The 27,458-nt window shown below is 44.3% G+C and overlaps 1 protein-coding gene and 1 pseudogene across 2 annotated transcripts in view; both read right to left on the bottom strand.

Annotated features, from left to right (window-relative positions):
- LOC310698058 (putative G-protein coupled receptor 34) overlaps positions 1 to 18,795 on the bottom strand; it is a 197,003-nt pseudogene extending 178,208 nt beyond the window's left edge. Inside the window, exons 1-2 of the transcript XR_014530126.1 lie at positions 18,357 to 18,795; positions 17,789 to 17,936 (exon numbers count right to left, since the gene is read on the bottom strand). The product of XR_014530126.1 is annotated as a putative G-protein coupled receptor 34 (transcript). The remainder of the gene's footprint in view (positions 1 to 17,788; positions 17,937 to 18,356) is intronic.
- Positions 18,796 to 23,218: 4,423 nt separating this feature from the next.
- Positions 23,219 to 27,458, bottom strand: part of LOC310698087 (uncharacterized protein) — a 99,219-nt gene continuing 94,979 nt past the window's right edge. Inside the window, exons 4-5 of the mRNA XM_083484849.1 lie at positions 24,801 to 24,913; positions 23,219 to 23,621 (exon numbers count right to left, since the gene is read on the bottom strand). Of these exons, the coding sequence (XP_083340975.1) occupies positions 24,877 to 24,913 (37 nt within the window). The 3' untranslated portion in view covers positions 23,219 to 23,621; positions 24,801 to 24,876. The remainder of the gene's footprint in view (positions 23,622 to 24,800; positions 24,914 to 27,458) is intronic.

Raw genomic sequence — 27,458 nt, 5'->3', positions numbered from 1 at the left:
AAAAAAAGTTTATAGTGTCAGTGCTCACTTTTGTTGGTGCCTTGTTCAATGGTCTGACACTGCTGCAACTGGCTCTGATTCTGCTCTTCACTATTCCCCTTCTTAATGAAAAGCACCAGGGGGAAATTGACCATTCTTGTGAACCAGAATCTCAGAAATGCACTGGCAAAAGTCCCTAGTTATACCCAGGGGTGAAGCGCAAACTTCAACCCCTCAAGTCAAGTTCTACAGTCAGTGCAACTATTTGGTACTGCAATTGTACTATTGTTCTTTTTAAAATATAAAATTGCAGATTTTCCCACAGTTTCTGTACGTACATCAGCTATATGTCCACTTCTCCCTCTTTCTAGACGAGGATTGTCTTAAAAACACAATTTGTAGGTTCTCATTAATAAAAAATAGAGCAAAATCCTGGTTTTTTTAAACCACATCTTAAGCCAGCCTATGAAACAATTAGTTTGGCTCAGGGAACAGGCAGCCGAGTGGGACATGTGACAGATTTGGATGAACACATCTAGGTCACATTGAGAAACTTGACCACACAGTGCCAAGGAAATGGGACTGGCCAGCGAGGCAAAGATGGAGGAGAAACTAGAATGTTAATACCGCCCCCTCGAAATCTGGGGCAAACTGGTGGAGACAATAGCGGTGGGGAAGCTATGAAGAAAATCCTATTTTTTATAAGCCCCCGATTTTTTCCCAGTATAACTAATTTTTATTTGGCTTTGGCTTTCTGTAAATTTAATTACCCAAAGTGTATTTCTACATATATAGCAGGAGACCAAAACACTGGAAAGAAAATACAGTCTTGAAGAGACTAGTAAATTAATTGTGATGACTATTTTATTTATTTTCTTGAGTCAGAGTACTACAATCAAGTGCTAGCATATAACTTAGGATGCTTCTAGGTTCCATGTTCTGTTTTTTATGAAGCTCATTGTGTTTAACACAATGTGACTAATCAGGTAAAAACTGTTAACCTTTTTTTCTGGTGCTGTCAGAGTGTATGCTTTTGCACATTTGAAGTGCAGTCTGAAAGCAAATTATGTATATAATAAATTACCCCCCTCCAAATCTGGGGCAAACTAGTGGAGACAATAGCGGTGGGGAAGCAACAAGAATTATTGGAAAACACAGATAATAAAATGCATTCCCCTCTGGGTTGAATCCTGGCTATGGGGGCTCAATCCCCCCAATATTGAGGGGGCCCACATCCCCCGTCGGGTTGTTGTTATGGGGAAGCAAATTACAGCCACCATCAGCTGCAAGAGACACATGCCATAGGGAGCCGAGTGGGATATGCGACAGATGTGGAAGGACACATCTCGGTCACATGGAGAGATATAACTTCACGGAAAAGTGGGACTGGCAAGGGAAATGGCCCGCTAGTCCTGGATGAGGGAGAGGAATGGGAAACATTCAATGTATCCATCTGCAGATGATTTGCATGCTGCAGGGCTTCATACAATGTTTCTAAACCAATAAACAAAACATAAATAAAAAGTTTTGTTCATTGTAACATTAGCATTGTATACAGAAACAACGGGTTCCTTTCATATCTTTATGTATTGGTTCATTTAAATTGGTTGTACTTTCCCTCTCCTTTCCTTCTGAAAAGCTCAAAGCAGCTAACAAAAAATAAAACCATGACTTAGCTATTGAGAATATTTGTTAGGAAACAGCAGCAGAGATAACCTCTCCTCCTCCCCTTATCTTTACTTATTTGCTTCCATTTTAAGGGGGGGAAGAGAAGCATGCATGTGTGAAAAGCAATGTTGTTCAATGAAATTTGATATTGTTTCACACCAGGCCCACAGATTTTTCATGAAAAATTCAATGGTGCATTACCGGGCTATCAGCCCGTTTGTAGTTCAGATTCTACAGTTTGACTGCACCTAAATGGCAGAAAATGCAGAGTGCTCTGCGTCAGAGCTGGCCCACACCTCCTTGCAGGCATGTCTTAAACTTTAATACCAAATATCAAAACAAAAGGGAACTCTAATCCAGTCTAAAGGAAAATATCTATCTAAAATGTATAATCTGCTCCACAATTCACACCCTGCCATCAAATAACTTTTGTCTCACTTAAAGCGCTCAACCTTTTCTGAGGATGCACCCCTCAGAACACATAGAGCCAGAGAAAGCTAAAACTTTCTGCAGCTTGATTGTCCCCCAATGGCAGAACATTCAGAGTGCTCCTTGCAGGCGTGCCTTAAACTTTAATACCATTGGGCTCCAACCATTTGTGCCATATGACCAAGTAAGGCATCTTTCCAACTGCAGCAGACCCATTTCCTTTGTAAAAGATGGAAAAAACACAGTTCCATGGAACAACAAGTAATGTTGTGTGAAAGCAACACTGGAAAAAATAACAGAACCCCTAACAGAATAATCAGCAACACCAAGGCAATAATCACCACATCTAAATACACCCTATGGCGCAAAACCATTCAATTCTACATGCCCCTGCTATTTGCAGAATCTACTGATCCCAGCAGAGCTAAATCTCTGCTGAGGACTTGTTGCCTCAGTTGGTCGGAATCACGGCCTGCAGGTACAAGGCAGGGCACACTGAGCAGACCTCCTGGCCACCCAGGGCTTTAGCCCCGTCAGTATTTCTGGACAGGGTGCTCAGTTCCCCCAATATTGGGGGGCCCGCCATCCCCCACTGCTGGGCTCTTGCTATTGGGCCGCACATGACGGTCACCAGCAGCTGCGGGAAGCCCAGGGCCCTGTTAGCAGCGAGGGACATGCAACAAATATGAATGGCCACGCCTGGCAGGTGAGGCGAAGATGGATGAGAGCGAAGGGGAAACATTTGATTTGATCTTTTTGCATACTGCAGGACCTGATAACAGGTTTCCAAACAAATAAACAATTTTTAACCAGGAGGAAGGAACTAGAAAGATTGGCAACTAGAGCAAAATTTTTAGTTTTATCATCACATCTTAAGCCAGCCTATGGGACAAAACTATAAGTTTGATGCACAAGTAGCCGAGTGGGATACATTTAGGTTACATTTACGAATTTGACCACATAGAGCCAAGGAAATGGGACTGGCTAGCAAGGCAAAATGGATTGAAATTGGATTGTTAAAACCTCCCCCCCCCCCAATTTGGAACAAACTGGTGGAGGCGATAGCGATGGGGCAGCTACAAGAATTCTTGGGGGAAACGAATTTGCAGAACTATTAAGGAAACAGTTCAAAGTAAAATATTTAGGACGAGCAAACAACTATCTTGGTCTAGAGAACTAGTGATGGAAGTTTTTTGTTAAGTGAAAGAAACACAAGAATTGAGTTGCTTGAATGGAACAACAAGCTCAACCTTTTCTGAGGATGCACACCTCATAACACATAGAGCCAGAGAAAAAAAGAAGACTGGAAGAGGGGCCTCGTGGGCAAAAGGCGTTATTGAATCGGCTTTTAGGTTATTGCCGGTTCACCCTCAAGATTTTAAGTGGTTGGGCTTTCATTTGGATGGCGCTTATTATATTGATAAAGGCGATGCCAATGGGCTGTGCAATACCCTGTGCAGCATTTGAGTCCTTTAGCACTATCCTTCATTGGGCTTTGCGAGTTAAGTCTGGTTCACTGGGGTGACCCATTATCTTGATTATTCTCCTGGCTGGATCATGTGACACCAGCAACTGCGTAGTCTTAGTGGATGCCTTTTATTCCCTCACTGAGGAGCTGGGTGTCCCGTTGGCAGCAGATTAGACAGAGGGTCCTTTTAACGTATTTAGGGATCCAGATGGATATCATTGCTCAAGCATGCCACTTGCCTATGGAGAAGCTGTCTGCCTTGAAGAAAGTTATTTTGTAATACTTCCTCTGAAGCAAGTGATGCTTCATCAGATCCGATCTTGCTGGGTCATTTAATTAATCTTGCATACAGAGTGGTTGCCCCAGGCCGCCCCTTCCATTCCCGCTTGGCCAGGCTGCCTGAGGCCCGAGGTCCCCTTGCCTTCATGCACGCTTACCAAGTGAGGTGAAGGCGGATCTCATGCGGTGGTTGCACTGAGGGTTGGAGAAATTGTGTTGGAGCCAGAACGGGGTAGAGAGTATGGAGGCTAATTGCTTCGGGACTTTTCCTTACCTGCTTTGGAGCTTGTCATTAGAGTCAGGAGCTCTAAGACAGACCTAGTGGGAAGGAGTGCCACCATCAGGCTTCTGGTCATAGGGGAGGAGGGCCCTTTGCATGGTTATGGATACCAGAAATATTTGGCTTTTTGTTCCCCTGGGGGCTGGCCTGCTTCTAGTGCACAAAAATGGGTTCCTGTTAGCCAGGCATCAATTTGCTTGCATCGTGCGCCAGTTATTGCGGCTTGCCTACCGCTGAACACACCTCATTCCTTCCGAATACGTGCTGCTACAAAGGCTGCGCACTGGGGCCTGTCAGTAGACAGGATTGTGAATATGGGTCATTGGAAGTCTGACGCTGACAAGGGTTATGTCAGGAAGCGTCGTCAATGATGTCTGTGCTGATGCCTGTTCGTTATTTCCTTTTTTCATAGGAGCAGCTGTGCACATTTGGATTGTTGGCCACAGCATTGTACATTGGACTGGCAAGCGCGCTGATGAGTCTGGACTGGGGCGCCATCTCGGTCTTCCTGCCCATGTGAACGTATCCTGGATGTCCAATGGGGAATACTTTCGGAGGAGTTCCTTCCTTTGGTGCGGTCGAGTGTGACCTGTGCAGGTCCTCCCACAGCGCTGGTGGTGCAGTTGGGCAAAAATGATTTGCTGTCTTCCTCCAGCATAAGCTTGCATTCCTGCATGCAAGAGGACTTGGATGAGTTGATGGCAGCTCTCCCTGGACTCAAAATATTTTAAAGCATTGGTTCAAGGTGGTCTGGGGTGTGTGTGTTGGAGAACCTGTTCCCTCCAATGCGCAAAGGTATTCCGTTAAAGGTATCCAGGGATTCGCCATGCTTTTGTCGACCCCTTTCGAGGGGTAGGGCCATGCATGAGTCCCTGGGAGCATTTGGGGTGAGCTTGAGTCTGATCCTGGTTCATTGCTCCCCCACGATGTTTACCTGTACTGATGATATGGTGGGGCCCAGTCATCAGTGCTGCCCTGCTGAGGTCAGGCGCAGCTAGCCAGGAACCAATGCCTAGACAAACTACCACCAAGCAGGCCAGAAAGTGCATGAATAAGGCTGCGGTAAAAAAGGTCCTTGCTTTAGGTGGTTCCGTGATTTTGCACCCTGTGATTACCTTCAAGGCTGCTGCCCTCTTTAGGGCTGATGGGGTGCACCTTTCCCTTCAGGAAAAAACACCTGGTTGGTTGCTGTTGCATTGGGTTTGAAGGAAGGGTTGAAATTGTGAGTGGTTTGGGCGGCGAGCTTCAGTGCTTGATTGGCAGTTAGGCATTGGTTTAGGAATTGGTTGGTGGAGAGGTATGGATTGGCTGTGCCTGCCCCTTCAAAATGCTAAAATTGTAAAAAAAAATCTAGAATGAGGTATAGGAGGAGCTGAAAAAATTGTTTAAGATTTTGTTTACAAAAAAAGCCAGAGGCTTTTCTGTTAGGCCGCCTAATATCTTATGACATCCCCAAACACAAGAAAAATGTATTCCTTTGTGAAACAGCAGCTGCCAGGATATTGATTGCAAAATACTGGAAGGGGGACAAAATCCCATCACTATTAGAATGGCAAAACAAACTTGGTGAGTTTGTAGAAATGGCAAAATTGACAGCAATTATTAGAGGCCACTCAAATCAGAGAATAATTAGAGAGAGGGATGGAGTGAAGGAATAGATGAAAAAATATGGTAAAGACATAAGCACAGGGCAGGGCAGCCATCTCTCTCTCTTTCTCCACATGCACCAAAGAAGCCACATTTGCTTAGCCAAAGATGCCCTCTTGACTTCCAGCCAAGACAAAAGGACTGTCTTCTTATGGAATAGTTTCCAAGTAGATGTTACTTTTCTAAGTCTACCCTCTGGGATCCAATTATAAACAGAATGTGTGAGTAAACCTTTTTATACTTTTATAGAAGACTGTGTCGTGTCTTATCTTTAATGAGGGAAAAAGGGGGAAATACCAGAACAGTTATTATAGAGGCTTTAGTGAGCCTGAGCAAACGCATCCGCTGCAAGTTTTAAAAAAGGGGAATGTTACTCTGCTAAATTGTGGAACTTGTTAACGCAAGTTGGAAAAGGATATAATCAGACAATATATCCTCTCTTGCATCCCTGAACATTCCCACAAAAATAAGTACTGGAAGCTAAAACCCCTTGGTGCATTTTGCCCATCAAAGCCTTTGCTGTTAAGAAGGAAAACATGAAGGGAGACTATATAACAACTAACGCATCTAAAGCAGCCATCCAGATTAGATCCCTATATGCTAAGAATCAGGCTCAATCAGTGAAGATAGCGTTGAGACTCTTTCAAATGAAAGTCCTCCCCCTTCTTTTGGTGGGCATCTCTTTAGGCTCCCGTAGGGATTTTTTGAAATTGGATTCTATCCAAACGCGATTCCTTAGAGCCATCCTTAGGATTCCCCCCCTCGGTAGCAGGTGCAGTTATGAGATTAGAGGTCGGCTGGCAAGCTCTACGGCATGTGGCCTTGAAGACGAAGCTCTGGCTATGGCTCAAGCTTTGTTTTAAACCAGTGGGTATTGCCCCCTTGATATTGAGGGACGATTTCCAATCATCGTGGGAAAGGGAGGTCACTAACGAGGTTCAATCCTGCGGATTGTCTCATCTTTACTTTGAGTCTATGACGTACAATCAAGCTAGAGTTCTGATCTCCCGGAGACTGAGTGACATTGCCAGACAAGAGGATATAGCCCAGGTAAAACCAGGGATGTTCCTAGGGGACCAGATTTATCGGACCATACCAGCCCCCTACCTTGCAGAAATTCACTATGTGGAATACCGTAGACTTCTTACAGCGGCTAGATTAAATGTCCTTGACTCTGCGATATTGTGGGGAAGGTACAGGGGAGTACCATACGCCCAGAGAACCTGTCATTGTGCCGTGGGTGTGGTTGAGTCCACCGAACACATCCTCTTGACTTGCCCTTCTTATGCAGAGCTTAGACAAAACTTTATAGACCCACTCCTATGTCAATCTAGCTTCCTATCCGGAGAAAACCAGGTTTTATACTTGCTGAATAATGTCACTAGAGCTATACCTTCCTTGGTGGCCAAATTTCTTTTTTTAGCTTTTAAGCGTCGCAAGACTATAATTGACTGTATTGACATGGGGCTATCTGTTTAGCCCATTTTAGTGTTGGCTAAGTTCTAAAATCTTCCTGGAGCTTTTAACTGTGTTTTGACAAATGTACTTTTTTCTGACTGACGGTTGAAAAAAAGGTTGATGGTGATGAAAACCCCTTGGTGCATTTTGCCCATCAAAGCCTTTGCTGTTAAGAAGGAAAACAGGAAGGGAAATTGGGCAACATATAAAATGTTATTAGAGGGCAAATTAATAAATTGAGATGAAAAGACTTTGAAATCCATAAATATTTGACAGACTGGTTCCAATACTTCCAACTGAATAAAAGACAAGAACAATGAGGTTCCCTGGAGAAATATCAAAATGACTGGGAAAAGCTGTGGAAGGAAGACATAAGATTCACCGCATGTTATGGGGGGGGGGTGAAGAAGGAGGTAAGAGATGGAAGCACTGTCCTGTTTTCAGATTGGGGACAGCCTCCCACCTCCTTCTTCCCAACCTGTGGAAGGAACAGACTCAAATTCCTCACCTCTTGACCCCTCAGCAAATGTCCAAGCTACAACCCCAGGGTGAAGTGCAAACATCAACCCCACAAGTCATGTGCTCTTAACTAAGTTTTACAGTCAGAGGCTGCTATCTAAAGAAGTATCTCCCATTTCTAGGACGGCCACTTCAACTTCATCTAGCGCTCGGTCGCTTTCTTCACTGTCTTCCCAGTGCTCCTGGGCAAGCTCTACGGGCTCGCTGATATCCCTGAGGTCCATAGACTATGCTGCCAACCACAGGACAGACTATTTCCGCAATCTGAACGAGGATGGGGAATTCCACTGCTCTGTCGTCCGGTCCAAGCTGAATCACATAGTTTCCATGCTGCCTAGGAGGGGCAATGCGGCAGAAAATGACATAGGCTGCCGCCCAGTGAGGTGCAACTTAAAGCCTAGGCAGTTTATCAGCAAAAGCCTCATAAACCTCAGAGACTTTGCACTGTATTCATCATATGACTGCTTCTGAGAAATGGGATCGTGAGAGCTGGCACACATAATTGCCACACAGGAGGTGCTGCAGGCTTGGTGGTGGTGGTTTTTTTAACTTGGCTGCCCAGCCATCTTGGTGATACTGCAAGCCTTTCTCAGGCTTTGCAATGCCATGGAGAAGAATATGCACATTATACCTTGTGGCGCAAAGGTAGCCATCACATGAAAAAACCTTCACGTTGCTCTTTGTGGCTTACATTTTGTGTGTGTCACTTGTAAATGCTCCAGCCTTCACACTTGGCCAATTCTGTACTGCCCTTACAAATGTTGCTTTCTAGTGCTTTTTTTGGTAAAAGAAATAATGGGCTAACTTGGTTTCATCAAGGGACAATAATGTTAGCCGTTTAGAAAGTACAAAAAGAAAGTGTTTGCAACTGTGATTGTAGTATTCATCTTTTTAAAATATAAACTTTGCAATTTTGTCACAGTTTCTGTATGGACATCAGCTATATGTAATAAATAAATCATCATCATCATCTTTATACCACACCCATTTGGCTGGCTTTCCCAAGGGACTCTGGGGGGCTTACAGCATATCTAAAAACATCCAGCATTAAAAATATCATGATACACGGCTCTGGAGATAGAGAGGGAGAAGGAAGAGAAGGCAGGAAGGGTAACCATGTCAGACCACTAACTCCTCGAAATACAAATGTCTTCCGGATAGATTGCCCATAAACTCCACCCCTTGGTCTAACACGGTTACCTCTTCCATGCTTAGCTAATCTGTTCCTCCTCCCCTCTCTGAGTAAAAAACCCTATAACTTTTCCCCATACAAATGTTTAACTTTAACATATAAAATACACACTAATACAAGGAACATTAAAATACCAAAAACCAGTATAATCACAGGGCGCCAAGCCAAATTTAAAATGTTGGTCATGGTAGGGCACTAGCCTGAAAAGATGTCCCACAAATGGATTTTTCATTCTCTCTGCAAGAGGAGAGAAGTGAAAGGCAGTGCTACATCTGGCGCAGTCATTAGGGAGGTACATTCAGGGATTTAACAACAAAAAAGAGGAAGGGATCCTAACAACCAGAAAGGGTGCTCTGCTTGGAAAGGAGCAAAGAGCTGGCTGCTCCGTCCCGTCCTGCTTCTGCTGCTGGTTTTGGAAAAGCTTAGTACAGAAAAAAAAGAAGCTAGAGGAAGCTAAAGACAAGCCACACAAGAAGCCAGTGACTTCTGTCTTGCAGGTAGATTTTTCAGATGACCCAAACCTTTTCTCAAAAGGGGGGGGGGAGGAAGAACCGCAGGAATATTGAGATGATGAAGAGGAGGAGGAAGAAGAGGAGTACGACAAGATTGGTAAACACAGAATGCTTTCCATCATGGATTTCATCTAGTTGTAGAAAATGAGTGAAAAGAACATGCAGATCGTGGAAAAAGTGGAGTGGCTGTAAACAAAATTTGCTCCCCCATATTCTATGATTTAAATATCTTAGATAGCAGAGCCAATTACGTCACTAAATTAATAATCCCAGCCCAACGTAGGGCTTTTATGCTGGCCCGTTTGAATGTTTTCCCCTCAGCATTTGTCAGGGGAAGATATCAAAACATTCCTAGAAACAAGAGATGCTGCAGATGTTCTATGAATGTCCCGGACACTGTAGAGCATATTCTCTTTCATTGCCCATTGTACAGTATTCCACGTCAACGCGTGCTGTCCCCTCTTTTGGGTGGTCTGGAACCCCAGCAAGGTGAATGTGTGGGATTCTGCCTATCCGACGTCGACCAAAGGGTAACGACGGGGGTAGCCGAGTTTTTGGTAGCAGTCCTCCAAGGAGCAGGTTAACAACGAAAACCACTGATTTTATATGTATATATATATATATGTATGTAGCCAACTGCTGCCTTTTATATATATTTCAAAGCTTTTATATGTTATTTCCTCTTTTATGGTTTTATTTGCACAATGCCTAATAAAGGTTTGATAAGTAGTAGTAGCTAGATATATAGATATACGGATTTGTGATATATATATATAAAAAATATTTCTAATATTTGGAGGGACGGGGTGGTGGTTGTGGGGCTCCTATTGAAGCGAGAGTAGCAAGGATTTCATCTAGTTGTAGAAAATGAGTGAAAAGAACATGCAGATCGTGGAAAAAGTGGAGTGGTTGAAGTAGCTGAAAAGTTCATTAAGGGCAGGGTGTGAGCTGTGTGGCAGTACCACCTGATGGCATGTTTGAAAGAGAATCCGTTTTGGTGTGGAAAGGACTGAAGCGTACCTATTGCTGATGTACGTACAGAAACTGGAAACTCCTGCAATTTTATTTCCCTCGCCTAGAGGAAGGGGGGGGTGTGATGGTGGGGGACTGTGGAAATCACCCCTCTGCAAATGGCCACATGGACCGGCAGAGCACGGAGGACAGGGGGAATCTGGCGGCATGGCAGCTGCCACCTGACGAATCCCAGAACTCGGCCCGTTTTCCTCCAAACCTCCATTAGCAGCAGCAGCAGCAGCAGCAGTGGGAAGGGATGGAGCAGCCAGCTCTTTGCTGCTTTCTAAGCAGAACACCCTCCTCATTTTTGTTAATTAATCCCTGAATGAACCTCTCTAATGATTGTGCGAGATGAAGTACTGCATCTCCCTTCTTTCCTTTTGCAGAGAGAATGAAAATCCAAATAAATGCTTTTCTTTTTCTTTTTAGATTTTTTTACATGTGATTTTTCACAACTATTTTCAAGCCCCACTGAATGAGGAAAAAATAACAACTATTGATAGTGATCATACAGACCAGCATTCATATTCAACACTGTCCATTCGAAAGACAGCTAGAGGTTTCGGGAACCCCTACAACTCCCCCCCGCAAGGATCCACTAAGTTCTTATGTCCTCTCCCCTACTGGAAGAGCACTGGTGGGGGGGGTGACTCCTCCTGGATCCTGGCGGATGTCCAAGGAATGGTTTGTCCCGTCTCTCCTTGGCAAACCGTAATCCCTCGTTCCAATGCAGCTTGGTTTGGGGGCGGTTCGTTCCCACCCTCTACCAGATGGTCACCAAGGCACCAAAGTCAGCCGTGGAAATCTTGCAACACGTCATAGATTCCATAGGTTCTCTCCAGTTGTACAGAAGATAGAAGGAGAGAGATAAAAAAGACCTTGACCGGGAAAAGGATCAGATGTATTAACTCTGTGCATCCAGTAATGAAGAGACCACCATCATTCACTTCCAGATAAACTGTAGAACATGGGTCTGGCCAGCCAGTTGCTGATGCCTTGACTGGTCTTCCAGAAACAACTTTCTGCCCTCAATCTGTTATTCTCTTCCAACGGCCTGAAAACAAAATTTGCAGGCCGGGGAGGGGGGCGGTGAAAGCAAGCCCACTTTTTAATAACTATCGTATTGCTGTATTAAGCAAGAAGAAACTTTGCACAAGAAGAAACTTTGTGGGGTTTGTGTGTGAAACTGGGCGGATTATTATTAATTTTTTTTAAAAGCTCCGAAAACTCAGATTCTTCATACTAGTTTACTGGTCATGAGATTTATTACTGAAATCGCACACTTCCAACATTGAATCAGCTTGTGACAAATGTGGACTAGTCTGTCATTTGCTCAGAAAAAAGGGCAACAACAACGAAAAACAACTTTGCATATATGCAGCTTTTATGTATATTTTGGATTATAATTTTTTAACATCATTTTTGGGGGGTGAAGGGGACTTTCAAGAACATGAAAACTGAGGTGTCTTAGGGCTGTTTTGCCTCATGGTTTTTGTTGCTGAACCCTAATAGAGAGAACACATGTATCTTATTTGGCAGGAAGGTTGATTTCTTCATCCATGAATTGTGCTTCCTTTGGTGTGTGTTTTTTTAAAAAAACTTTTCATAAAAGCTTTTTGCATAATAAATCTTAAGCTGGTGTTTCTTTAAAAAAACCAAATACACACACACATACATACATTGCAATTTCTGCTGCAGTTTCTCAACATATATCAGCAGAGTTTATGCTTCAAGAGGAGAGAAGTGAACGGCAGTGCTTCATCAGGCACAGTCCAAAGGTTGTATACCTTTGTTCTCTCTATTAGAGTTCAGCAACAAAAGCCATGAGGCAAAAGAGCCCTAAGACACCTCAGTTTTCATGTTCTTGAACGCCCCCTTTCAAAATGATGCTAAAAAACTATAATCAAAATATACATACAAGCTCCATATATGCAAAGTTGTTGGTTTTTTGTGTTGCCTTTTTTTCTGAGCAAACAAAAGATCTGTCCACATTTGTCACAAGCTGTTGCAATGTTGGATTTCAGTAAGAAATCTCCTGACCAGTAAATTAGCATGAAGAATACATCTGATCCTTTCACCAGTCAAGATATTTTCTCTCTCTCTTCTTCTATCTTCTGTACAACTGGAGAGGACCTATGGAATCTATGATGTGTTGCAAGATTTCCATGGCTGACTTTGGTGTTTTGCATGTTAAGACCCCCAAGCCCTCCCCAAATAAAGACACAAGTGATGTCAAATTTAGTTAAAGGTCATTGGCATAATTTTGGCCAAAATGAAAAATGAAGATAAATGTGCTTGGAATTCTTCAAGTCCAGTATCTGGCTCTTGTGCATCACTCAATATTGGGGGAACTGAGCACCTTGTCTAGAAATACAGAGGAGGCTAAAGCCCTGGGTGGCCAGGAGGTCTGCTCAGTGTGCCCTGCCTTGTACATGCAGTCAGTGATTCCGACCAACTGAGGCAACAAGTCCTCAGCAGAGATTTAGCTCTGCTGGGATCAGGAGATTCTGCAAATAGCAGGGGCATGTAGAATTGAATGGTTTTGTGCCATAGGCTGTATTTAGATGTGGTGATTATTGTTTTGGTGTTCCTGATTATTCTGTTAGGGCTTCTGTCCCCCCCCCCCCGATGTTTCTTCAACACTACATTACCTGTTGTTCCATGGAACTGTGTTTTTTCCTTCTTTTACAAAGGAAATGGGGCTGCTGCAGTTGGAAAGATGCCTTACTTAATAATAATAATGATAATAATAATAATTTATTATTTATACCCCGCCCATCTGGCTGGGTGTCCCCAGCCACTCTGGGCGGCTTCCATAAAAACCAAAAATACAGTAAAATATCACACGTTAAAATATAACACGAGCCCCATGGTACTAAAGTTTAAGATACGCCTGCAAGGAACACTCTGAATGTTCTGCCATTGGGGGCAATCAAGCTGCAGAATGTTTTAGCTTTCTCTGTGTTAAGGGGTTTTGGAAGCGTTCATGTAGCTGAGGTCTGTACAGAAATATGAACGCTTAAAAACCCCTCAACAAAAGTGTCCTTTCTCCTTTTCTGCATCACGATTCAATCCCTTGCCAACACCTTACCAGAAGATGCAGCCACACAACTCAGACCTTATATAAACCATGGATAAAATACAAATATCTCCTGGAACCTACAAGCCCTTGGTGCATTTCACCCATCGAAGCCTTTGGTGTTAAGAAGAAAAACATGAAGGGAAATTGGGCAACATATAAAATGTTATTAGAGGGGGAAATAATTAAGAGGAAAGAACTTTGACATCCAGATATATTTGACAGGCTGCTCCAATACTTCCAACTGAATGAAAGACAAGGAAAATAGGGTTGGCTGGAGAAATATCAAAATGAAAGAGAACTCTAATCCAGCCCAAAGGAAAATATCTATCTAAAATGTATATTCTCCTCCACAATTTACACCCTGCCATCAAAGAACTTTTGCCTCACTTAAAACGCTCAACCTTTTCTGAGGATGCACACCTCAAAACACATAGGGACAGAAAAAACTAAAACATTCTGCAGTTTGATTGCCCCCAAATGGCAGAAAATTCAGAGTGCTCCTTGCAGGCGTATCTTAAACTTTAGTACCATGGGGCTCCAACCATTTGTGCCACATGACCAAGTAAGGCATCTTTCCAACTGCAGCAGCCCCATTTCCTTTGTAAAAGATGGCGAGGAAACTGTTCCAACGCAGAACAGGTAATGTAGTGTGAAAGAAACTTGGGGGGGGGGCAGGGACAGAAGCCCTAACAGAATAATCAGGAACACCAAAGCTATAATCACCACATCTAAATACAGCCTTTGGCGCAAAACCATTAAATTCTTCATGCTCCTGCTATTTGCAGAATCTCCTAATCCCAGCAGAGCTAAATCTCTGCTGAGGATTTGTTGCCTTAGTTGGTCGGAATCACCCGCTGCAGGTACAAGGCAGGGCAGGGTGGAAGAAGTAAAATATTGAGATCACACATGGGTGAAGGGGAGTGGGGGGTATATGGGAACCTATAATATCATTTATAATATAATTTGTTAATTGCGCTGTATTTATATAGAGCAAAGGGAAGACTAGAGCAATTAGATATATTTTAATTTAGGTAATCCCATGCTATCTGCAGAATCTCCTGATCTCAGCAGAGCTAAATCTCTGCTGAGGACTTGTAGAAATATCCCGTAGAAATATCAAAATGACTGCGAAAGGCTGTGGAGGGAAGATTCACTGCATGTTATAAGGGGGTGGTGAACGTGGAGGTAAGAGAAGGAAGCGCTGTCCTGTTCTCAGATTGGGGACAGCCTCCCACCTCCTTCTCCCCAACCTGTGGAAGGACCAGACTCAAATTCCTCACCTCTTGACCCCTCAGCAAATGTCCAAGCTACAACCCCAGGGTGAAGTGCTAACCTCAACCCCACAAGTCATGTGCCCTTAACTAAGTTTTACAGTCAGAGGCTGCTATCTAAAGAAGTATTTCCCATTTCTAGGAAGGCCACTTCAACTTCATCTAGCGCTCAGTCGCTTTCTTCACTGTCTTCCCACTGCTCCTGGGCAAGCTCTACGGGCTCGCTGACATCCCTGAGGTCCATAGACTATTCTGCCAAGTACAGGGCAGACTATTTCTGCAAACTGAACAAGGAGAGGGAATTCCACTACTCTGTCATCTGGTCCAAGCTGAATCACATGGTTTCCATGCTGCCTAGGAGGGGCAATGCGGCAGAAAACGACACAGGCTGCCACCCAGTGAGGTGAAACTTAAAGCCTAGGCAGCGGATCAGCACAAGCCTCATAAACCTCAGAGACTTTGCACTGTATACATCAAATGACTGCTTCTGAGAAATGGGATCGTGAGAGCTGGCACACATTACTGCCATACAGGAGGTGCTGCTGGCTTGGTGGTGGTGGTTTTTTTAACTTGGCTGCTCAGCCATCGCTGTGATACTACAAGCCTTTCTCAGGCTTTGCCGTGCCATGGAGAAGAATGGTTTGGAATGCCAACCAATATGCACATTATACCTTGCAGCAAAAAGGTAGCCATCGCATGGAAACACCTTCACGTTGCTCTTTGTGGCTTACATTTTGTGTGCGTCACTTGTAAGTGCTCCAGCCTTCACACTTGGTCAGTTCTGTGCTGCCCTTACAAACGTTGCTTTTCTGGTGCTTTTTTGGTCTAAGTAATCATGGGGTAACTTGGTTTTATCAAGGGACAATAATATTAGCTGTTTAGTTTGTTTAAAAAACCTGCTAGTGCCTCTTTTTTTTTGTCCTAATATAGGAACATAGAAAAATATTTTCAGTGTATGACCCTGCAGCAGATGGCCTGATAACAGATGGCTAACAAAAGACAATGACAAAAACAATGTGCAGTGACTCGTAACTTTTCCAACAGCCATGGCCATATCTTAGGGCTCCTTTTAAAATTGTTTTTAGTGAAATCACTGCCGTTTGTGGTGTGGATGTGGCTGTTCACCTATGTAGGTGCCTTGTTCAATGGGCTGACAAGGCTGAAACCGGCTCTCATTTCTCTCTTCACTATTCCCCTTGGTTATGAAAAGCACCGGGTTGAAATTGACCATTCTTGTGAACTAAATTCCACCCCACATCAGGGGGAGTCATTTTTTAAAAAAATATTTATTTTATGGCACAGTGAATGCCATCAACCCAGTGTGATCCAGCAGCAGCTCCTATACAGCCATCCGCTGTCACTTAGATCAGTGACTAGGCACCATGCAAAAAGAAAGTGTTTGCAACTATGATTGTAGTATTCATCTTTTTAAAATATAAACATTGCAAGTTTTTGCACAGTTTCTGTATGGACATCAGTTATATGTATAAATAAATCATCATCATGATCATCATCATCTTTCTAACCCACCCATTTGCATGGCTTTCCCAAGGGATTCTGGGGGGCTTACAGCATATCTAAAAACATCCAGCATTAAAGCTCTCCTGATTCACGGCTCAGGAGATCGAGAGGGAGAAGGAAGAGAAGGCAGGAAGAGTAAGCATGTCAGATCACTAACTCCTCAAAATACAAATGTCTTCCGGATAGATTGCCCATAAACTCCACCCTTGGTCCAACACGGTTACCTCTTCCATGCTTAGCTAATCTGTTCCTCCTTCCTTTTTTGCGTAAAAAAAATTTTCACCACTTTTCCATACAAAAGTTTAACTTAAATATAACGGTATAAAATACACATTAATATGAGCAACGTCAAAATACCAAATAGAAGTATAATCACAAGGTGCCAAGCCAATTTTAAATGTTGGTCATGGTAGGGCTCCATCCTGAAAATATGTCCCACCAATGGTACTATGAAAGAGTTACTCCAGAGCTGGAAAAGTAGTATCCTGACGGTACTGGGATACTGGAGTAGGACCTAGCCCCCTGTCACACATCAAAAGTGGGGAAGAAATACATGACAGAGCAGCAAATACAGGTACTTGATTAGCCAGGGAATTCCCCGGACGTAAATCCCATTGAGAATTTGTGGGCTATATGCAAAATTTGCCTCTGTGCTGTAGATGGTATGACTATGGAGAAACTCATTCAGGCGCTGATTCAAGTATGGTACAGGGATCCGAAAATCAACAGTGACTGTTCGAAATGAGTAGACTCCATGCCAAACCGTGTTCAAATGCTGCTTAAAAATAGCGGCGGTCATATCTGTTACTAATGTACATCTATGTGAGTTTTGTACATCTCTGTGTGAGTTTTGTACAATAAACTATTATACAAAATTCATTGTTTCAATTATTTTGTACAGCACATTGTTTACTAAGTACAGTGTTTACTAAGACATGGACACACACTAGAACTGTTCACATTACTGAACCAGAAACAGGTCAAACCCCCCTTAATTCAGAGTGCGCACAATGTGAGTTCCTGCACTAAAACAGCAGTGTTTGCTTTGATAACCAGATAAATAAATCAAGTTGACTTTCAGGTAATACTATATAGTATGGCCCCTGGGCCATTGCTTCTACATTTATGATGTTCTACCGATTTTGACCTAGACTGAATATTTTTCTTTCAAATCAGTATATAATAAATGTTTGGGGGGAATTGAAAGGAAATCCACATCCCACCCACTTTAGTAGTCCACAGTTGGTTAAAAGACGAAGGCCAAATTAAAAAGGAATTACTCATTTTGCTAAGCTCTCATATTAAGAGTTTCACCACATTTCAGAAACTCAGGAAGAAGGATGGGTGTGTGTGTACTTCCTGGCCCTCTGAATATACCCAGCATCATGTGCCTAAACCCAGCTGGAAGGCCTTAGGACTTCTCAGCAGAAGCTCCACCCTCCTGGAAGAAGACCCACAATGCCACCTACCTTGGAGGGCCACTGCATTCTGGGTGGCAAGGAACTTCAACTCCATACTGGCCGATGGGAAGAGCTGTTCCATGATTGACCAGGCCATGGCTGGGTATTGCCTCTCCATCTTCCAGAAGTAGCGCATCAGGCTTCTTGGGATACATACCTGGGAATACAGTCCTGTGAAAACAAGGCCCTCCACACCAGCTGAGACCGAGGACCAAACAGCTAAACGCCAGATGGCCCAAGAAACCCCAAATAAAAACCTATATGACTACATATAGGATATTTTCTGCAATCTATCCCCCCGCCCACTCTTTAACCCAAATCTAATTCTAACCCCCTACTCCCCCACCCACCACACTCTAGGACAGCGCAACTCCATTGGTTCGATAGACAATACAAGGTGAGAGACACAGGGCAACCCGGACGGGTTGGCAGGGAATCACCCTATACTGTAGATAAGCAAGATAGCTTAAAAGCAATTACATTACATGTAATTATGTCTGTATGGCATAAATTGGGAAACCTCATCAAAGGAAAATGCATCACTTCATATATAAACACCAGGACTGAGCATGCCTACCTTAACTTATGAGGAACAGGAATTCATAGACAGTCCTATCACCCCAGAGGAAATAGATATGGTCCTCAAAAACCTCAAGCCGCACAAAGCTCCAGGCCCAGATGGCTTTACAGAAGAATTCTATAGGAAATTCAAAGAACCCCTGATGCCCTACATGACCTGCCTATTCAGTGGTATCATAGAAGGGGGGACCATCCCCAAAACATGGACCTACTCCAAAATAGTCTCCATCCCAAAACCACTTAAAGACAGCCTCAAAGTAGAATCAGACCGCCCAGTCTCATTAATAAACCAAGACGAAAAAATATTCACATCAAACTTGGCCAACCGCCTAAAAATTTTCCTACACAAGTTAGTAGCCCCAGACCAGACTGGCTTCGTCCCTGGTTGCAATATAACAGGCCCCATCAGGAAACTACTGAACATGATTGACCACAGCACGGCAACTAAATGCCCACTGAAAATTATGTCCCTAAACATCCTCAATGCTTTGGGTTGCTTAGAGTGGAAATACCTATTAGCAGTACTAGCGTGAAATTTGGCCCCAACTTCCTGCAAATCCACCAACAAATATACTCCCAAGCCTCAGCAATATGGAGGACTAACAATAGGGACTCTAATACCATAGCAATCCAAAAAGGCACAAAACAAGGATTTCCACGGTCTCTCTTCTTATTCATCCTGCCTCTGGAACCTTTAGCAATCTGAACAGCCACAGAGATCAAGGGAGTGGAAATAAAAGGCAAAACCTACAAATTAGGACTCTTTGCAGAGGACAGCACCAGACCCCATAAACGCAGCAACCTCCTTAATCAGAGAACTCAACACATTTGCAATGGTGTTGGGCCTACAGGTAAATTTTGCATAGTCGGAAGCTATGTGCTTCCCACACACAAAAAGGCCTCGCTAACATCACCAAGATAAAACTTTGCCACACCAAGTTCAGATACCATAGGGTACAAAGAACCAGAAACCTCAATAAAGTATACCTTCACAATTACAACCCCTTGTTGGCGGCAAATTAACAAAGACCTAAAGAGATGGAACAACATCAACTTCACTCTCTCAGACAAAATAGGGAAAGGGTAAAGGGATTCCTGACCATTAGGTCCAGTCATGACTGACTCTAGGGTTGCGGCGCTCATCTCGCTTTACTGGCCGAGGGAGCTAGCGTACAGCTTCCAGGTCATGTGGCCAGCATGACTAAGCCGCTTCTGGTGAACCAGAGCAGCACATGTAAACGCCATTTACCTTCCTGCCGGAGTGGTACCTATTTATCTACTTGCACTTTGACGTGCTTTCAAACTGCTAGGTTGGCAGGAGCAGGGACCGAGCAATGGGAACTCACCCCGTCGCGGGGATTCGAACCGCCGACCTTCCGATTGGCAACTCCTAGGCTCTGTGGTTTAACCCACAGCGCCACCCGCGTCCTCTCAGACAAAATAACCATGATCAAAATGATCACCCTCCCAAAACTAACCTACCTATTCCAAACAAAAAACCAAGAATAAGCCCCAAATACCTGCACCTCCCCTCCACAGAGGGAGGATGGGGAATCCCCAACATACATTGCCAGCCAAGTATGCTACATAATCCCATATATACTAGAAGATTAAACAAAACAGTGGGTACATCTGGAGAGAGACACAATTGAAAATACCTGCACCACAGCATACCCAATTCCAAACAAACTAAGGAAAATTCCCACAAGACTTAACAGCTACACACAGACCATGCTTAAAGCATGGAAAGCAGAAATAGGCAAACTGTCCCCAACCCCATCACCACTAATTCCCCTGCCACACCACCCATTATTCCATCACTCAGCACAAAACCTCCAGATAAAAACCTGTCAAACAAAAGGCTTATATCGCCTAATCAACCTCTATAAAATAGCAAACCCTTGCCAACACAAGAAATACAAGACAAACTAGAAGACGCCCAAATGCCCTGGTTAACACACCACCAATTACATGCCCTCTTAAACAATCTAGTAGAAAAATCAGCAGCAACTAGGCCCCTGACAACCTTCAAAAACCACCCCGAAAACCTCCTATGAGATTAACCCCACTCAGTGGACCAGAACATGGTCTAAACCCTGCTTTAAATCCATATCAAAGAAAAGGAAAGCACTCTCTGAAACTCACCTACAGGTGGTACCTAACACCAAGGAAATTAGCACTAATAAGCCCAGGTAATTCACCAAAATGCTGGAGAGGGTGCACCTCCACAGGCACATACCTCCACATGTGGTGGGAATGCCCCCAAATCCAACTCTTCTGTACAAAAACCATATGAGAAACATGTAAAATAACTAAGCAAGTATTAGAAATCGCCCTAGAACTGGCCCTACTAAACATCTTCCAAGACAACAATGCCCACTCAAATCACGAAGAATAAGAATAAGAATATCTTTATTGTCATTGCCCCCTTTGGGGACAACGAAATTACTTGACTGCTCCATAAAAACACTAATTAAACAATACAATATAATACAGCAAGGGAGATTAGATGACTTTCAAAGTCCGGGCTTCCCACTCAGGGCCGAGATCGCTCTGAGAAGAAGCTGTTCTTAAGACGACTCGTTCTTGTCTTCATCGACCTGTATCTCCATCCCGACGGCAAGAGCTCGAAGAGACAGTGACCAGGATGCGATGGATCTTTTACTATGTCCAGTGCCTTCCTTTGGCATCTTGTGGCATAAATCTGCTCTAAAGTGGAGAGTGGACAGCCAACAATGCTCTCTGCTGCCTTAACAACCCTGCACAACCCCATCCTGTCCTGGACAGTACAGCTTCCGTGCCACACACATAAGCCATAAGTGAGCACGCTCTCAATGGCACAGTGATAGAAGGCAAGCAGCAGTTTCTGCAGAAGATGGTTTTTCCTTAGTATTCTCAAAAAGTACAGTCTCTGCTGTGCCTTCTTCACAAGCCTCCTTGTGTTGACACTCCAGGACAGATCCTCTTGTAATTCAATGCCCAGAAATCTGAACGTTGTTACCCTCTCCACACAGACCCCATCAATCAAAAGTGGCTGGACGTTGCTCTTCTGTCTCCTGAAGTCCATCACAAGCTCCTTTGTCTTCCTTGTATTTATGAGCAAGTTGTTAGCTCTGCACCACTCTGTCAGCCGCTCCACCTCATCTCTATAATCCGTTTCACCCTCCCTTTCAGAGATGAGCCCAATCACAGTTGTGTCATCTGCAAATTTGACAACCCTATTACTAGGGTGAGTAGCGACACAATCGTACGTGTAGAGAATATAAAGGAGCGGACTGAGTACGCATCCCTGTGGTGTTCCTGTGTTAGTCTTAAGCATATTAGAGGTATAAGGGCCCAACCGAACACTCTGGAAGCGGTCTGACAAAAAGTCCAATATCCACCCACAAAGTGATAACGGCAGTCCCAGATCTTCCAGTTTAGACATCAGACGTTGTGGTAGAATGGTATTAAATGCCGAGCTGAAATCTAAAAAAAGCAGTCTGGCACACACACACCCCCCCCCCCGCTGCTCCAAATGTGCAAGGATGGCATGGAGGGCAATCGCCACAGCGTCCTCTGTCTATCTTTTCATTTTATAAGTAAATTGGAATGTGTCCAGTCCCTCTGGTAGGCAGGCAATGACATAATTCCATACCAGCTTTTCAAAGCACTTCATGATTATAGGTGTGAGTGCTACTGGACGAAAATCATTCAGATCTTCCGGGTTAGTTTTTTTGCTATTGGAACGATAATAAAGGACTTTAGGCAGGATGGAACAATAGCCTGGGCTAGGGATCGATTTAAAATCCCAGTGAAAACTCCTGCTAGTTGATCTGCACAGTCTCTCAATACCTTTCCAGCTACCCCATCTGGCCCTGTGGCCTTCCTTGGGTTGATTCTCTTCAACACCTTCCTCATCTCTTCTTTTTCCACAGAGACTACTACATTCCTTTGTACTGATGATGGTAATGGTGGTGATGACGGCAAAGTCTTCACCGGGAGTGGTGGTGGTGTTGGTAAAGCCTCAACAGGTGTTGCTGCAGATGTTACTTCAAAACGGGCAAAAAAGGCATTCAAATCCTCTGCGAGGGATGCCCCTCCCTCGTCTGCCAGGGAGTCCTTGGATTTATACCCTGTTAATTCTTGTACACCTTGCCACACCTGCCTGGTGTTGTTACTTTGTAAATGATTCTCCAGCCGCTGTCTATGCGCCTCCTTTGCTACACGCTTGTCTCCTTTGCTACACGCTTGAACTCATAACCCACCTATTCTCAGCAGTCAGAAACATCATAACCTGGTGAGACCTGTCAGGAATAAGTATGGAACAATGGTACCAAATAGTATGGGAAACCCCCTTAATAAAAAAATTAACCAATAAACTGAAACTGACACAGGGACAAATAGAAGACGGCTTCACCCCTTTATCACATACATAGCCCAACAAGACAATGACAAAATCCACCAAAAGAATACAAATCAATATGGCTAACCTGATCCAAAACACCCACCCACCCCACACATGGAAACAAAGACCAACAGAGTCAACTACAAATGAACAGTCACAACCTAGGCCAACCCCAACCTTTCTCACCACCAAAGGAAGACAAGCGAACAGCAAAGAACCTGCACAAGCAGCACTGACACAAAACCCCACATATATTAAGTAAAATAGAATCACCCCACCCCACCCTCACTCATCTTTTTTCCCCCTCCACCTCTTTCCCCCTATTCTTCCTAATGTCTCAACAAATGGGGGGGAAATGTGTTACGTGGGGGGGATACGAGACAGAGACATTGCACATATCTTTGTAAATCAAGAAAATCTTTACTAAAAATACATTTTAAAAAATGAAACTGACCTGTAGAAAATGTAACTTGAAAAAAGAAACATTGCACGTACTTTTTTAAACCAAGAAATCGTTAATAAAAAAGGAATTTGAAAATATTTACAGTTTTGCCACATTTCAGTAACTCAGGAAGAAGGATGGGCGTGTGTGTCCTTCCTGACCCTCTGAAGATACCCAGCCTCATGTGCCCAACCCCAGCTGGAAGGCTGGCCGGCCTGCCTTAGGACTTCTCAGCAGAAGCTCCACCTGCCTGGAAGAAGACCCACAATGCCACAATGCCACCTACCTTGGAGGGCCACTGCATTCTGGGTGGCGAGCAATGTCAACTCCACACCGGCCGATGGGAAGAGCAGCTTCATGATGGAACAGGCCATGGCTTGGGAGTTCCCCTCCATCTTCCAGAAGCACTGCATGAGGCGTCTTGGGATACATCCCTGCAAATACAGTCCTGTGAGAAGAACGCCAGGAAACGTTTTGCTAGCACAGAGCCTGTCCTCTAAACTGAGAGGCAGAACCTAGGGTGCTCAGAGGCTTGGGGCGCTTTGGCAAAGTAAAAGAGGGATATTGGGCAGCTCTGCGGAGGAATCTAGATACACATAAAAAACCCACTAATAAAACACATACAGTGGTGCCCTGCAAGACGAATGCCTCGCAAGACAGAAAACCCGCTAGACGAAAGGGTTCCCCATTTTTGAGCTGCTTCGCAAGACGAATTTCCCTATGGGCTTGCTCCGCAAGACGAAAACGTCTTGCGAGTGTTCCGATTTTTTTCCGCTCCCCCCCTTTTTTCTAAGCCGCTAAGCCGCTAAGCCGCTAATAGCCTTTTAGCCGCTAAGCTGCTAAGCCTTTAATAGCCGCTAATCCGCTAAACCGCTAATAGCGCTAATCCGCTAAGCCGCTAATAGGGTTGCTTCGCAAGACGAAAAAACCACTAGATGAAGAGACTGGCGGAACGGATTATTTTCGTCTTGCGAGGCACCACTGTATTTTAAAAATACCAGAGACCTTTTTATTAGGTTTGGTAAGAAAAGAATTACCGAAGGATAAGAAAGTACTGTTTATGTATGCAATGACAACAGCAAGAATACTACTTGCCCAGGGATGGAAAGAAGAAAGAGCCCCATTGAAAGGAGAATGGACAATGAAGATGATGGACTATGCAGAGATGGCAAGGCGGACCAGGAAAATCAGGCACCAAGAGTTTAACAAATTTACTAAAGAACGACATACTTCTAAAGAATATAGTAAAGAACACTGTCAACATTTTTAAATGTTGGCAGGATTGACATAGCACTTGTAATTTAAAAAAACAAAGGATAAAAATGAAGCACAATAATTTGGATAAATGCAATTAGATGCAGTTTAAAAAGGAAGATAAATCTTGGAAGCCAAGGGAGGGGTGGAGGGAAGTCCAGGGGAACACTATAAAGGTACTGATATGGAGTGTGATGTAATGTAAGCATGTTTGTGTGTGTGTGTGTGTGTGTGTGTGTGTGTGTGTGTGTGTAAAAAAATGTGTTTTTTCTTTTTGAAACTTTGAAAATAAAAAGTTAAAACAGAAAATACTTTTTTAAAGTGTTTTGAAAAATATATTGAATTTGCCATGAGCTCACCCTCGCTATCTAGTGTCTAGCTGGAACCTGTGCCAAGGTGGGCAACCAAGATGATCAAGGGTCTAGAAACCAAGACTTATGAGGAATGGTTGAAACAGCTGGGTATGTCTAGCCTGGAAAAGATGAGATTTGAAAGAGATATGATAGCCATCTTCAAATATCTGAAGGGCTGCCACATGGAAGATGGAGCAAGCTTGTTTTCTCCTGTTCTGGGGGGTAGGACTCAAACCAATGGCTTCAGGGTACATGAAAGGAGATTTGGACTAAACATCAGGAAGAATTTGCTGACAGTAAGAGCTGGGAGAGACCAGGGAGAATATGTCACTCTTCATATGTTTTGAACAACTCTCAGCAGGTCTAGTCAACATGATGGGCCTTGTGGGAGTTGCAATCTGAAACATCTAAACGACACAAACTTGGTGAAAGCTGCTGCACAGTGAGGCCTCTGCTCAAAAGAGCATCCCTTCTCTGTCAGAGCCAAGGTGTATCTGTCCAGCACCCTGCTTCCATCAAGGACTAACCTGATCCCCCTTAAGTGGCTCCCCAGCAGTTGGTATTCAGAGGTAGACTGTTCCTTCAACAGGAAGTTCTATTTGGCTATTCAAGCCACTGGCCACTGATAGACTCAGCCAAACGCAGGTTCTAGAGAAGGCTTCGCCAACCTGGTATAGCCCAAAACATCCCGGGGGGGGGGTGGCACTATGTTGGCAAAGGTCCAACACAGGGTGTATGTGAAAAAAATGGCATTGTTGCACTTTGAATGGAAAAAATCTAGGAGAAAAGAGGGGAAATGTTTCAAATAGCACCTTTAACCCAACAGAGCAAAACGCTTGCTTTGCTGCCAGGTACATCAGAGAATGCAAGCAGGACGTTTTCGTAAGATCAGCCCTATCAATGGAACAACTCCCCTAGGAGGAAAATATGCAGCTTTCAGAACTTTGAAGTTGAGACAAAAAGCAAGTTAGAGGCAATGGAACCAGAGGTTCTAAAATCCTGCAAGACTTGCAGAAAGTGGGTAGGAAAAATGTTTTTCTCCCTCTCTCATAACACCAGAACTCATGCAGGAACCAATGCAGGAAGATTCAGAGCAGATAAGAAAGTATTTACAGAAGAAAGTAAGAAGAGTCTACTGGATGTGGCCACTGGCCCCTCTATTCCATCATCTTGTTCACAGTGGCCACCCGGATACTACTTAAGGGAAACCCACAAATAGGACAAGAGCACAAGAGCAACTCTCCCCTCCTGCGGTTTGCAGCAGCTGGGATTCAGAAGCACTCCTGTCCTGCCCATGCAAGCAGTGCTGACGGGCAGAGAGGCTTCTTCCCTGTGCATTAGCTCTGCCCATCCACAGAGCAGCCCTGTGTCTTTGGCTGACATCTTGGTGGTCACGGTGGGAACAGGATGCTCAACTAGATGGTCCCCCTTTGGCCTGGTGCAAAAGGCTCCTCTGACATTCCTATACACTGCTGCTGAAGACAAGTTGCACGTCTTGCCTCAGAACATGGTCACTCCAACCCTGCAAGGGAGGAAGAACTATAATGCCAGATGAAACCTCAAAGCATCTTAGTCAGCTCAACAGAAAAGTCCAGGCAGGAGAGTTCTCTATTCCCAGTTCAGCCATGGAGAGCCCAGCAGCAGCCAGATATTGAGAGCCAGGCCACCCAGGAGCACATGCCAGCTTTCTTCCTGGGCACATTTGACAAGGCAGTACATCCCACTGAGCACTGCAGGACTCAATTCCAAGTAAGCATACGCAGGATATGGACAGCATAGCTGCACTGCAGAAAGTCTCTCTCCAGGGCCAGGCAGGCTGCTGCTGCACTTCAAGGACTAAGGAGAACGAAGATGCTGGTGAAAGGCAGCCCTTAAGATTTCTAGAGACTTGCGCCCCCTAGTGACAAAAGTTCCTGCTCCTCTGCAGCTGCTCTGGGTTAGCAGTTGCTCTAGAAAAAAAACATTTCGAGGAAAACCAAGAACACAACATAAAGAGGAGCTGTGCTGTACCAAATCTGACCACAGGTGCATCCAGAGTTCTGTCCTGACTGTGAGGAGCCCACCATAGTATCAGACAAGGGGACATTCCCAACCCTACCCAAGGAGGCCAAGGATTATCCTGTGGAACTTCTGCCTGCACCTCACCTCCCCCACAGAAGCTGCTGTGGCTTCCAACCTTCCATGTGCAGTACTCGCACACGTTTTCCCGTCTAAGTGTACAGAAAAGCGTGTTGTTGTTTTTTAAAAGGAAAGAAACCATCATAGAGCAGCAGCATAATCCTACACATTTTTACGTAGGAGTAAACTGCATCGAGCGCAGCAGGCTTTGCTCCCAAATAAGAAGACATAGGATTCATCTCACATCCATCACAACCAAGGATAACGTAAAAGAACCTCCATGGCCAGAAGAAATCTACCCTACCCAAAAAGCCAGGGATTATCCTGTGGAACTTCTGCCTGCACCTCACCTTCCCCACAGAAGCTAAAGGCACCAAGGAGGAAGGGATGGGACGTGGGGTGCTCAAGCCAAAAAATGGGGGGTTGGTTGGGGGAAAACCAAGACGCAGCGGCTTTGCGTCCTTTTTTTGCGTTGGAGTGCGCGCGGCCAACACAACCCACCGCGCCAGGCGCTGCCCTCGCCACCAACGTTGTCGGGCACACGTG

Source organism: Podarcis liolepis, assembly GCF_965112155.1.
Source record: "Podarcis liolepis genome assembly, chromosome: Z".
NCBI classification, from domain to species: domain Eukaryota; kingdom Metazoa; phylum Chordata; class Lepidosauria; order Squamata; family Lacertidae; genus Podarcis; species Podarcis liolepis.
This window is presented reverse-complemented; position numbering and strand designations above follow the sequence as displayed.